At 39.2% G+C, this 13809-nt stretch overlaps 1 protein-coding gene and 1 pseudogene across 1 annotated transcript in view; both read right to left on the bottom strand.

Annotated features, from left to right (window-relative positions):
• The window catches only part of LOC121103146 (phospholipid-transporting ATPase FetA-like), a 41779-nt gene extending 29824 nt beyond the window's left edge, over positions 1 to 11955 (bottom strand). The window contains exon 1 of the mRNA XM_040632327.1: positions 11895 to 11955. Within this exon, the coding sequence (XP_040488261.1) occupies positions 11895 to 11937 (43 nt within the window). The 5' untranslated portion in view covers positions 11938 to 11955. The remainder of the gene's footprint in view (positions 1 to 11894) is intronic.
• Positions 6364 to 6739, bottom strand: LOC103667073 (annotated as a pseudogene).
• Positions 11956 to 13809: the final 1854 nt, after the last annotated feature.

Genomic DNA, 13809 nt, shown 5'->3' with positions numbered 1-13809 from the left:
TATGTTCTACCAAACTAGTGCATTTCTTTCACATTGTTTCATTCTAGTGATTACTAGGATTACATGAATAAAGATGGGGAAAGTTGAAAAGGAACTGATAGGATCTTTTGCTGTGCCTTGTTTTGAATAGTTAGTGGCTTATTTACAACCTTGTGATACAAGAGCTTCAGCTAACCATTATAGCTTAGGTTATCCAAAGAAGTGGAATATGCATGGCTCAGATAATTTAGCTGCATCTAGGATTTAGAGCTGGTATTTGGTTTATGCTTTTTGTGCAGGGACTTTTTCAGGGGCCTAGATAGCTGCCTGATTAGGGCGGTGTTGGTATTTCTACCAGTGTTGAGATGATCCAATCTCTGAGTAGGCTAATCTACTACGTTCATCAGTTTAGGCAATGATAAGTAAAATCAGTCTCTCCCATGCCATTTGCCCCTCTAATCATACCCAACCAACCAGCACAGCCTCTCCATTTATTAAAAAAATATTATTTTGTAACTCTTCATAAAGTTCTAATATTTTCTTATTGAATCTTACAATGCTTATTAAATTTAATTCTAGATATTACTGATTATTTTTTAATTTACTAAAGGTCTAACAGGTTTTTCCAGCAACTCATTTGGTTGCAGCAGGCTATTCTCTCTAAGCCCACCAATCCCAAGATATACATGGAGCCCAGGCTCTGCACAACTTAATTCACACCTCCCTCTTTGAGTTTAAGGAGAAAGCAGGTAGATCCCAAAGTTCAAATCCTGAGTTGGTAGAGACAAAATGAGACTCCACAGTGGGGACAGGAGTAACCTTCATCTAGTTCTGGCTCATTGGTATCAAATCTTCCATGAAAGGAGAGAAAGGAGAAAAGAAAGTAGGATATCCAACAGGAAGGGAAGAGGAGTTGAGGGCTAGAAAGTCAGATTTCAGAAGATGCCTCTAAAAAAGGAAAAGCAGGAATGATGAGAAAAGTGGTTAAATTATCAGTTGGCACAACCATCTAGGAGAAGAAACTCAGTCTGAGACAGATAGAAGACAAGCCTAAGGAAAGAAAGTAGCCAGTCACGTTTGAGACAATAAAGGCAGGCAGGCAGTTTTCAGACTGGATAATAAAAGATTCATTCAAGATTCACCATTACAATGACAACAACAAAAACACCACCAATTTGCTAGGGCTTGTGACTACTGTTGAGAAAAGAATGGGATGACTAACTGTTTACCCCATTACTTGTTAATTCTAAGTTTATTTCTGTTTGGCTGAAACAAGAGTGACAAAATGTGAATTATGGATGAGAGGTTAGAACCATAGAACATTAGAAACGAGCTTAGATGAGGAGAGCCTAGAAGACAATCTAGTTGAAGAGGTTCTGACTATGGAATTCAAGGGCACAAACACCTAGCTCAGCCTCCAGTGACTGGAAAATGCATCCATCTTTGTTAACTAAGGCTTGAATCTACAGCCTATTGAGTGAAGGCCTGGTTTCAAAGGGACCTGTGTTGAGATGAGAGCTGGACTGTGGGTGGTAGAATAATTGAACTGAAAGGGTCAGACATCTTGGTGAAGCAAGGCAACTTGGTATTATAAAATGTGCAGTGGACTTAGAGTTAAAGCTGTGGTAGCCTCCAACAGTGGTTAATAACATGAGCAACTGAGTCAGGCTGACAGGTTTCAAATCTCAGTTCTCCACTTAACAGCTATGTAGCCTTGAGGAAGTTACTTAACCTCTCTGAGAGGTTCATCTGTAAATTGAAACGATAATAATACCTACTCATAAGATTATTGTGAGGATTAACAAATTAAGGCATACAAAGCATCATTTTAGAACAATTCTTTTTTTTTTTAAGGTTTTATTTATTTATTTATTTGACGGAGGGGGATACGGCAAGTAGAGGGAGAGAAAGAAGCAGACTCCCCATTGAGCAGGGAGCCCCATGCTCCCTTTTGAACTTCCAGCTAACTTCTGTGGATGTATAAAGCTAATCTAGTCAGTAGAGAAGGCGGGGTACAAAAGCCACAGTCTAGTGAGGGGAACTCTACTCAAGCCATTGGTGGGATGGTAGTAGAAGTGTCAAAATAGGAGAAGCCTCTGTCTAACAGTGTTCTTAGTATTTTGATTCGAATGCCAGGGTGAAAAACTTAGCTCTTACGCAATCTTGATGTAATCCAATCTCAGATTTTAAGGGTTAAAGGTAGGGAAGATTGGAGGTTAGCCTAGACAAGGAAATTGCAGAAACTAAAAAGGAAAATGAGCTCTGTAAGAGGGAACTAGAGAAAGAGGCACACTGAAAAATAAGTAACGAGGAGGAAGGAAGAGGAAGGGAGAAAAAGGGAAGAAGGTTGTTGATCAGGTGGCAAGCAAGCTTAGGAGGATCTCAGCAAATATCTCCTTGCTCATACTGGGAACTCAATCACAAATGGAATTTTCCAGCTAAGCAAGAAAAGCAGTGAGATGATTTTTAGGAGTACAAGTCTCTAGTAGATTAGTCAGGCCCTCTCTCCTTACACCAGCAGACTCCCAACTCAATTAAGCCCACGTGCTAGTGGGAGAAACTCAGCAATGACCCCTTGTTGTCATTCTAGATCAACAGGCCTAGGTCATTTCACCCAAGTCACCTAATGCATGTGGCTAAAATTTTCCCATTTCTAAAAAGTGAGGATAGCTGCCAGAGAAAGGATAATCAGCCAATTTCTGTAATTTCTGGTCAGATTAGTTAGCATCAGTTTACTTTAGGAATACTGGAATTTCTTAGATTCCAAATGATCACAATTTATCCCTTTGTAGCCAAATAGTATAATCTGAAACATGATAGCTACTAGTAGATTCAGCTAACCATATGACTTTCAGTCTTGGGTACACACACACAAATTTCTATTTCCTCTTCCCAGACTGCATCTCTAAGATACCTGGAATTTAGGCCAACAAATGGTATTTCCATCTAAGGAATGGTAAGTAGAATACCTAAATGATATAGAAGAGAGTCACCACAAGGCCAGGGCCTGCAGTCCTGCAGAATAAACAGTAACTCAGTTGTTTTCTCATCACCACTTCATTATGTTTTAGGTTTAGTCTATCCACCACTATGTTTCATGGTTTACATTTAGCTCACTTATCATATTTATTCATAATACCACCTTCTCCCACTAAACAAAGAGCTACGTAATGGTAGAGACCCCATCTTTCCTTTTTTTTTTTCTTTAAATCTCTGTATCCTACTACTTAGTTCAGCATTAGGCCTTGGATTTAATAAAAATTCATCGAATGAAAAAGCACACAAGTGAATGTTTAAAAATATGTTTTGTTAAGCTGTGGTTAGATTTCTGTCTAAACCCCTCCAATGGAGGATAATCCCCTCCTCCTTGTGGGATTATCTACATATTCACAGAACAGCTGGGCTGAAAGAGAAATCTCAGCTAATTCTTTGTTGATTGATCTTTCTTTCCTTTCTTCTTTCCTTCCTTCCTTCCTTCCTTCTTTCTTTTTTAAGATTTTATTTATTTATTTGAGAGAGAGAGAGACAGAGATAGCGAAAGAAAGCAAAGGAGAAGCAGAGTCCCCGCTGAGCAGGGAGGCCAACTCGGGGCTTGATCCCAGGACCCTGGGATCATGACCTGAGCCAAAGGCAGACACTTAACCAACTGAGCCACCCAGGTGTTCCATTTTCTGAGCCTTTTGAGAACAGATTGCATCCATGATATCTCATCACCCCTAAATACTTGAGTGTATATTTCTCCGCATCGAGGACATTTTGCTGCTTTAACTACCATATAACCCTCCAAGTTAGGAAGTCAGCATTAATATAAAACCATCATTCAATTAATAGATTCTTGTACCCCCCATGTCACCTCCATTTAAATTTCACCAACTTCTCGGGGCGCCTGGGTGGCTCAGTCGTTATGTGTCTGCCTTCGGCTCAGGGCGTGATCCCAGCGTTTTGGGACCGAGCCCCACATCAGGCTCCTCCACTGGGAGCCTGCTTCTTTCTTTCCCATTCCCCCTGCTTGTGTTTCCTCTCTTGCTGCCTGTCTCTCTGTCAAATAAATATATAAAAGCTTTAAAAAAAAATAAAATAAAATAAATTTCACCTTCTTTAACAATGTCTCTTCTTCCTTTCTGGCATGCTATCCCTTCCAGTAACACATGCTCCTGTTATCTCTTCAACCTCCTCCAGGAGGCTGTTCTCTATTTTTCCCTGACTTTCATGTCCTCAACATTTTTTTTTAATATTTCATTTATTTGAGAGAGAGTGAGATTGAGAGCACAAGCAGGGGTAGGGGTAGAGGGAGAAGCAGGGATCTCGATATGGGACTTGACCCAGGACCCCGGGATCATGACCCAAGCCAAAGGCAGAAGCTCAACTGACTGAGCCACCCAGGCGCCCCGAGAAGTTGGTGAAATTTAAATGGAGGTGACATGGGGGGTACAAGAATCTATTAATTGAATGATGGTTTTATATTAATGCTGACTTCCTAACTTGGAGGGTTATATGGTAGTTAAAGCAGCAAAATGTCCTCGATGCGGAGAAATATACACTCAAGTAATTTAGGGGTGATGAGATATCATGGATGCAATCTGTTCTCAAAAGGCTCAGAAAATGGGACACCTGGCTGGCTCAGTCAGTTAAGCATCTGCCTTTGGCTGAAGTCATGATCCCAGGGTCCTGGGATCAAGCCCCAAGTTGGGCTTCGGCTCAGCGGGGAGTCTGCTTCTCCCTCTTCTTCTCCCCCCCCCCCACCACTGCTCATGCTCTCTCTCTCAAATAAATAAGTAAAATCTGAAAAAAGGCTCCAAGGCTCAGAAAACAACTAATTATTATATATATAATAAATATATATAAATATAATATATATAGTATGTACACACACATATATACAGATGAAGCAAATATGACAAGATACTAGCAATTAGGAATCTGGATGAGGAGATTATGGATATTCTTTGTGCTGTACTTGTAATTTTTTGAAAGTTTAAAAATAAAATCAAATTTATTTTCAATTAAAAAAAAGAATCTGGAGAGAAAACTCACTAAAGTCTTGAATGTCATGAAAAGTCCAGTTTTTGAGCTACTATAGCTCTTCTGTTACCTCTGCTCATCACCTCCATAACTTCACTAACTCTCCTGTCCAAGTTGAGAAGAAACAAGACTAGAATCGCTCAAAGGACAATCAAAATAGTAATAAAAGAAAATAAAATGGTAATAAAACAAATTGAAAACCAAAATATTAATAAAAGCAAACAAAACAAAATAAAACACCCACCAAATCCTAATAGGGTGCCACAGAAGATCGGTCAGTTGGCACCATTCAGGACATGATCAAAACTAAAGGGGGGGCTCCTGGGTGGCTCAGTTAGGTGTCTGACTTTTTTTTTTTTTTTTTTGAGAAAAGCCAGCATAAAGCACTTTTATTGCAATAATAAAACTTGAAACTCATATATAGTGCAGGGAGGTGGGGTGGGGGGTAGGCAGCAATAATTTCTTTCACCTAATCACTACACAGGACAGCTGTGATGATCAGCACCGTTTTCTCAAGACAACACTCAAGGGTTTGTCATGATGGCGGGGCTTTCGTCGGGTGTTAAGTATCTACAAACAGCACCTTAAATTTAAACTTTTGATTAAAGTTCTTAAAATTTGGGAAGTGGACTTGGACAGCTATGAGATTACAAAAGTCCTGAATATCTGTTGGAAATACCACAGAATGGGGACAAAAAAAAAAAAAAGAGCCAGGCCACGAAGGTTTTGGAGGTCCAGGCTGGCTTGGGGACAGATAACCTGTAGTGTCCAACATCGCTGTGAGAACCATCTGCCTTCAAAAGGCATAGGGTTTAAGGGGAGTCTGGGGCAGGGCAGTGGAGGCAAAGGCTCTCCCCCTCCCCACTTCAGGTTAGGTAGGGCTTTTAATTCAACCCAAGGACCTCTCTCACCTGGGAGAGTAATTCAGCCCTCAGCCTCGACAGCGCCTCAAATCTGCTATGGATTTGCAGCACAGCAGCAAGAATGTTTAATATATAATACGTTAAAATTTCATCCAAAAAATAAAGATTCTTGCACCCCCCATACCAATTCCTATTCTAAAGTTAACCCATTACTTGTGCTGTTAATACCTGACTAATACTTAAGTGGAAACCTAGATTCAAAAGACTGAAACTGAACCTTCAACCCAAAACAAAAATAAATTAACATGAGTAATTTGGAGTTTATGGCATACAGTTTATGTCAACACACATCCGGGAGAAAGGGAAAGAGCAAAGCCGGGTGACAGAACACATTCAGTCAGGGTCGATGTCGATGTTTATACGAAGAGCGTTGGTGGAACATCAGGAAAAGCTCCATACGGATTCACGTGCGCGCATGTGGAGGCGCCACATCCCTCCATGGCACATCCAAGAATGGAGAGCTCCGGGAGGAGGCCATTCCTGTCATTCCAGTTTCAGAATCTCCACATCAAAGATGAGAGTGGCATTTGGCGGGATGATGCCTGGGTGCCTGGTAGCACCGTAGGCATGTAGTCTGGGGAGCTGGTCAGTTTGGCTTTCTGACCCACACTCATCTGGGCAACCCTTTCTTCCCAGCCTCGGATCATCTCCTGCTTGCCTAGCATAAACCTAAAGGGCTTGCTCCTGTCCCTGGAAGAGTCAAATTTCTTTCCGTCTCCAAGCATCCCCGTGTAGCGCACCACGCAGGTCCGGCCACCCTTCGGGAAGGTGCGCCAGTCTCTGGGGGAGATGATCTCCACCTGCACTCCCATGGCGGCAGTGGTGGGGGACACTGTGCAGGGGCGGGGCCAGGGAATGTGGGCGGCATGGACCGACCGTGGACCTGGTGGCGCTTCTCCGGCTCTGCCTGCCTTGCCTACGCAATTGCGCGGCCCTGTAGGCCCTGCCGTTGGTTAGAGGCTGACTCTTGATTTTGACTCAGGTCAGGATCTCAGGGCCATGAGGCAAAGCCCTGTGCTGGTTTCAGTGGTCAGGAGGGAGTTTGCTTGCAATTATCTCTCTCTCCCTGTCCCTGTCCCTCTGCCCCTTTCCCCACTAGCGCTCTCTCAATCTCTAAAATAAATAAATAAATCTTAACAAAACAAAACCCCAAAACAAAACTAAAGGTCCTACCCACTATTCTTGTTGGAGACCTTTGGTTTCTTCCCTCTCCTCTCAAGAGAGAAGCTGACAGGAGTATCATTTGAATCACTCCACATAGATGGAGGTTGGGAGTGGTGCTTTGCCCTTCTGACATCATTTGAAAAGTAGAGCCAATGATTTTTTATCAATGTGATAAAGGTAAAATTAATCATGCTTGATTGAACTGCTAGATATCACTTTAAGGGTTTCCCAGTCATAACACCTTCCTTGAGATAGGAGACGAGAGGCTGGGAAACTTATAGTAAAGGCCATCATTTAGATACAAAATGCCATTCACACAAAGCTGGATCTAACAGTAAATCCTGGTGATACTAAAGAAGCAATGTCACTCTAAGAGATTCAAAACTTAATTCCCTTTGTTTAGGGTTGCCAGATTTAGCAAATAAAAATACAAAACCAAAGTATGTCCCAAATATTTATATGGGACATATTTATACTAAAAAATTATTCATCATTTATTGAGATTCAAATTTAATTGGGAATCGTGTATTTTATCTTGCTACCCTGCTCCTGTTACTGAGGTCAGGAAAAGTTCCTACAAACTAGTTCAATTGTTGCTTTAAATTTTCTAAAGAAACGTAATTCTAGAAGCTAACTCTAAAACCCATAGATGTCTTTTTTATTCTAAATAACTTTATTTACCTATACATACCATATAATTCACCTATTTAAAATAAAATGTATAATTCAATAGTTTGTAGTATGTTCACACAGAGTTATGCAATATACTTGTCTATTTTTTGTGTTTAAATGTGGTATTGTGTAGGATTCTATTACTAAAGCTCTGATTAATTTTCTGCTCTAAATGCCACAGTATCTATGCCCCTCCTCCTTCCTATTTTTTCCTTTTTCTTCTTTGTCCTTTCCTTTTTAGTTTCTCCAACTTCTTTCCCTTTGTGATTACAATTGTTCCTTTAATGATTTTTCAAATAACCCAAAGTAACACATAAATATATTTTAACTGTGAAAGATCTAAAATCAGAAATATAAAGAGAAAAAATAGTTTCCTTTCCCCTCTTTCTCCCTTTCCCAAGGAAAGCACCATTAACAGATTGGTGTATATCCTTTGTGTCCCTTCTTTTTGAGGGTAGTTACATATAAATGTATGCATATATACTTTCCAGAACAGAGGAAACTCTGTAGGCACTGTGCTAGGCAATTTAGCAGAATCATACAAGATATATTCAAAACAGTAAAGCAACAATTCAATATAGGATAGAAGTAAGACTTAAAATGAATTGTAGATTCAAAAGAATTGAAATACGTTCACACAAAAGCTTATACATGAATGGTTATAGCAGTATTGTTCATAATAGCCCCAAAGTGGAAACAACCCAAATGTCTATCAACTGGTGAATGGATAAATTGTGGTATATACATACACTGGAATGGTATTCAGCCTTACAAAGGAATGGAATACTGACACATACCACAACATGAACCTTGAAAATATTAAGTGAAAGAAGCCAGTCACAAAAGGCCAGATATTTTGTGATTTTATTTATGTCATGTCCAGTATAAGCAAATCAATAAGAGATAGAAAGTAAATTAGTGGTTGCTAGAGGCTGGAGAAGGCAGGAATTGGGAGTGACTGCTAATAGGTATGGGGTTTCTTTTTGGGGTGATGAAAATGTTCTAAAATTAAATTAAGGTAACAGTGGTACAATTCCATTAATATATTTTAAAAATCACTAAACTGTATGCTTAAAAGGGTAATTTAATGGCATGTAAGTTATATCTCATTAAGGCTATTATTTTTATTTTATTTTTTTAATAATAATATTTTTTAAATTATATTATGTAGTCGCCATACAGTACATCCCTAGTTTTTGATGTAAAGTTCCATGATTCATTACTTGCGTATAACACCCAGTGCACCATGCAATGCGTGCCCTCCTTAATACCCATCACCAGCCTATCCCATTCCCCCCCACCCCCCTTGAAGCCCTCCGTTTTCTTCCCAGAGTCCATAGTCTCTCATGGATCATTCATTGTTTGTGGGAACGCAAGTTGGTACAGCCACTTTGAAAAACAGTGTGGAGGTCCCTTAAAAAGTTAAAAACGGAGCTACCCTATGATCCAGCAATTGCACTACTGGGTATTTACCCCAAAGATACAGACGTAGTGAAGAGAAGGGCCATATGCACCCCAACGTTCATAGCAGCATTGTCCACAATAGCTAAACCGTGGAAGGAGCCGAGATGCCCTTCAACAGATGACTGGATTAAGAAGGTGTGGTCCATATATACAATGGAATATTACTCAGTCATCAAAAAGAACAAGTTCTCAACATTTGCTGCAACATAGACGGGACTGGAGGAGATACTGCTAAGCGAAATAAGTCAAGCAGAGAAAGACAATTATCGTATAGTTTCACTCACTTATGGAACATAAGAAGTAGGAAGATCGGTAGGAGAAGGAAGGGAAGAATGAAGGGGGGGTAAACAGAAGGGGGAATGAACCACGAGAGACTATGGACTCTGAGAAACAAATTGAGGGCTTCAGAGGGGAGGGGGGTGGGGGATTGGGATAGGCCGATGATGGGTAGTAAGGAGGGCACATATTGCATGGAGCACTGGGTGTTATACGCAAATAATGAATCATGGATGCTACATCAAAAACTAAGGATGGTGACTTAGTATGGTGACTAACATAACAATAAAAAAATATTATTAAACCCTGCAATTTCAGAAGATTAAGATGATGGATTTACAGAGGAACATAGTGCAGATATAATGATGACTTAAAAGATTACTGTAATAGTCCACACTTCAAATGATGGCTGAACTAAGAAAGTGGTAAAAAACAGAAAGGAGAGGGAAGATAAGCAAGACACTAGAACCAGTCAATATTCACTCTATGTACTGTAAATTTTCCAACCAGAATAGGTTGATAGCCTAGAAAAGGGAAGAAGCCAGATTACTGGGTTTGCCACTGTTATTTTATTGACTCAAGCTAAAAGAACATCTTGGATGGACCAGTATTAACTGCTCAGTGCTCAAAACAGCACAAGCAATAACTACTGTAGGAGGTAGGCCTCGCCTACTAAAAGGGGTTTAGGCCAGGAAAAGTGGTTTCAATTATTTTTCACTGGTAAAACTTTGGACTTTTGAAATAACCCCCATTTATAAATGTTCAAGTTCTTAATTAACTTCCTGAACAACAATAACAAAACCATCAAAACTCCTATAGATTAGATTATTTTTTAACATATTTACCTAGTGTTTACCATTACCAGATATTGTCGTAAGTACTTTACAAATATTACTTCATTCAATCCTCACAACATACTTATGAAGTAGCACTATTATTAGCCTGATTTCATAGATGAGAAACTGTAGCATAGAGAAATTAAGAGATTTTCCCAAGATAACATAGTAAGTGGCAGAGCTAGGTTTCAAACCTAAACAGTATGGTTCCAGAATCCATGCTCTTAACCACTATGCCCCCATATGATCTTTACTTCACAGCACTTATTGTAGATATAATTTGATCTTTCTCTGTGCTATTATTTGATGTGTTATTACTTAATTAAAGTCTGTGCTTCACTAAACCATAATTTCTATAAGAGCAGAGATTCTGTACAGTTTTGCTGCCACTGTATTGCCAGCTTGTAGCACAGTGGCTGGCATTCGTTTGGTGATCAATAAATATTTGTTGAATAAGTAAATCAGTCTTTATTGATGATTGCCACATTGTTCTTTTGCCTTGAATTTACTGCTCCCTAAAGTATTCTCCTCTTCCATATTTTCTGGTCATAACATGCAGGAGAAATTGGTAAGTTAATTTGTTTTCCCCAGCGTTCTTTCCTTTAGCAGTTCTGAGAGTAGGAAAGGACTCCCTGGTTTTTCCCTCGGTTGGGAGGTCCCTGACTTCCTCTTCCTGGAACTAAAGCCTGTGCCCTTGGGATGGAATTCTTCGTTATGGAACTACGTGCCCTTGAAATGAGCTCCCTCCAGGAATCAGACAACTGCACAATGACAGAAAGTAAAGAAGGTTTAGTGTGACCTGAAATCAGTGACCTAATTTCATTCCCTGCACCTTCTTCATTCCTCAAAAGGAAGCCTAAATATAGAACCACATTCTGGCTTACTTTTTCAAAATTTTATGTCAGAAAAAAAAATTTTTTTTCATGTCAGGCAGTTCTAAATACAGAACTACATTCTAGCTTCCTTTTTGAAAATTTTATGTCAGAAAACAACTTTTTCTCATGTCAGGCTTGGGTGTGATTACCCCAGCTCCCTTTAAGTACTTGGATTCACCACAGGAGAGCATGGAAATGGTATGGAAATCCTCCCTAATACCATAGCCAGATCTATTTGCTCTATCCACAAAGAGTCTGCAAACGATGACCTTACTGTTTTGGCAACCTCTTTTCACACTGACCACTTCTTTTTAGCAGGAGACAGTTGTGAAGGGTGGGGAGAGGAAAAGTAACAGGCCTTTCTGGTGAACTTCCAAATAAAAGTACAAAATAAAACAAAAATAGAAATAAAAGTATAAAAGATAAGAGACTGGAACTACTCACATCAGAACTCTCAGATAACCAAACAGTGGAGCTTGTACTTGTAAGGACAAAGCATTTACTTCCGCAAAGTATATTTCCTTTCCTGGTCAGCTGTTTGGTAGATTGGTGGTTTGACTGATAGATTGGCCAGTCTGTTTGTCTGTCATACGTACATTAGCGTGTGTACTCATGCACACACACTTACTTTTAGAGGCAATAATAATGACATAGAGACTTACGTATTTACTGAGTTCACCTACCTTCACTTTGTCTGTCCTCACTTTGGCTTTCAACTAGAGACATTGCAGAATAGTACCGACTCTAATTCCATGGAATTTCTGTAAAGGAAATAAAAAGATTCAGTATAAGAATTTCTCATGCCAATACCATTTCACTTAAACATGTGCTTAAGAAACATGTGCTTAAGAAACTTGGAACTTGTTCTCTGAAATCCAAAATAATCTACCTCTGAGATACATATGCTAAATTTTAGAATTCATTTCATATGTCCTCATCATAAAATTATATTGTCAAAGCTTGGCAAACAGATTCCACTTTCTGGCAATCAAGTCTAGGCTGATGACTACACTTCGTCAAAAAAATTATCTGTAACAGATCATTGGAAATAGGCAAAAGAATTTTTGGGTGATCTCTTAGGGCAGTTCTGGATTGACATCTTTAATTTTCTAATGATGGGACTATTTTATATCTCTGTAGGTAGGGGTTAACTTGTAGATTTTTATCCCATAGAGATACAAATATTTATGTTTGGTGAAAAAGATGACTCCAAAGGTTATGACTTGTGCACTTTAAGTCTATTCATTTTATGAATAATTCAGAAATCTTATCTTAACCTTTCTTTATTACATTTCCCGTAAATACTTAGCTCCTACATTTTCATTTGAACTGGTCTTAACTTACTACTGATTACCTCATTAATTAATGAATTAAATATTTGATACCTGCTCATTGTATTTATATGAGTCATGTTTTTTTAACCTTTTGAAAATTATACTGTATGAAACCCCATGAGTTTGCTATACAGAAAAACTCTTCTTTGTCTTCTTTTGTCTTTACCCAACCCAGAAAAGGCCAATAAAGTATATTGATTTTAATCAATTTCTTTCAGGTCTCCCAAGTCACTAAGTGTGGATAAGCCAAGACTAGAAACTTTTATAGTTATTTTCATCTTAATCATCCCAAACAGGATTAGATGGGGAAAAAATTCGTATCTTTAGGGAAATGTAAAGTCTAAGTAAAAGGATATTTCCAGCCAAGAGATGTTCAGCTATCAGAAACAGCACAACAAAAACAACACAACTAGCTGGAAAATTGTGATTTGGAATAACAATGTATCTTCCAGTTCTGCTGCGAGGCCCAAGTGACCTCATCAAGGATAAAATTCATATTTCAGTAATCTAGGCAGAGTTACATCAAATAACTCAAATAGGAGCCAGGAAGTTAACAGCAGTTAGATGTAAAACAACAGGAAATCAAATGCTTCCTATAGAAGTATCCAAATGAAAAAGAAAGAAAATTAAATATTTTGCAGGCTAAACGAAATTATTTGTGCTTGTTGGCTACAAGGTTTGTATCCCAACCTAATGTCTGTTTCTTCTGTCAACAAAATCTACGTTTTTCTAACCAATATTAGCAGCTCTAATATCACCATTCTCTAGGCGCCTAGTCCTACTATTAGTTGCCTACATCTTCACAGTAGGCTTGGGGTTTCTACAGCTGCCAAGAAAGAAGAGCCAAGGATGGGATGTCCTGAAGTTCTGGCTTCTCTCCATCCCCTGCAGGGCCATCAGTGGCTCTGAGAGGGTAGTCTGGCCAAATCCACACAAGGAGCATAGCTAGGAATGTGAAATGGTTATAAGGCACTTAATGGCCAGCCAGGGACCTGAGTAATGACTATTTAGCTAGAATCAGGAACTCAGCCAATCTGGTGACATTCTCTGCACACACATCACATTACATAGCAGCCAACTGGAAAGTATATTTAAGCTGTTAAACTCAGAGGAGGAAAAGAAAAACAAAAAAATCTCAGAGGAGAAGAATGTGAGGGAAGGGAGGAAGAAATGGAATGTGGGAGGAAACAGGGAAGAGAGAGAGAGAAAAAAAGATGAAAAGAGAGAAGAAAAAGATTGGGAGCTAGAGAACCAGGTTTAATTT

Source organism: Ursus maritimus, unplaced genomic scaffold (assembly GCF_017311325.1).
Source record: "Ursus maritimus isolate PB19 unplaced genomic scaffold, ASM1731132v1 scaffold_17, whole genome shotgun sequence".
In the NCBI taxonomy this organism is placed as follows: domain Eukaryota; kingdom Metazoa; phylum Chordata; class Mammalia; order Carnivora; family Ursidae; genus Ursus; species Ursus maritimus.
Note: the sequence above shows the minus strand (reverse complement) of the source record. Positions and strands in the feature narration are given on the sequence as shown.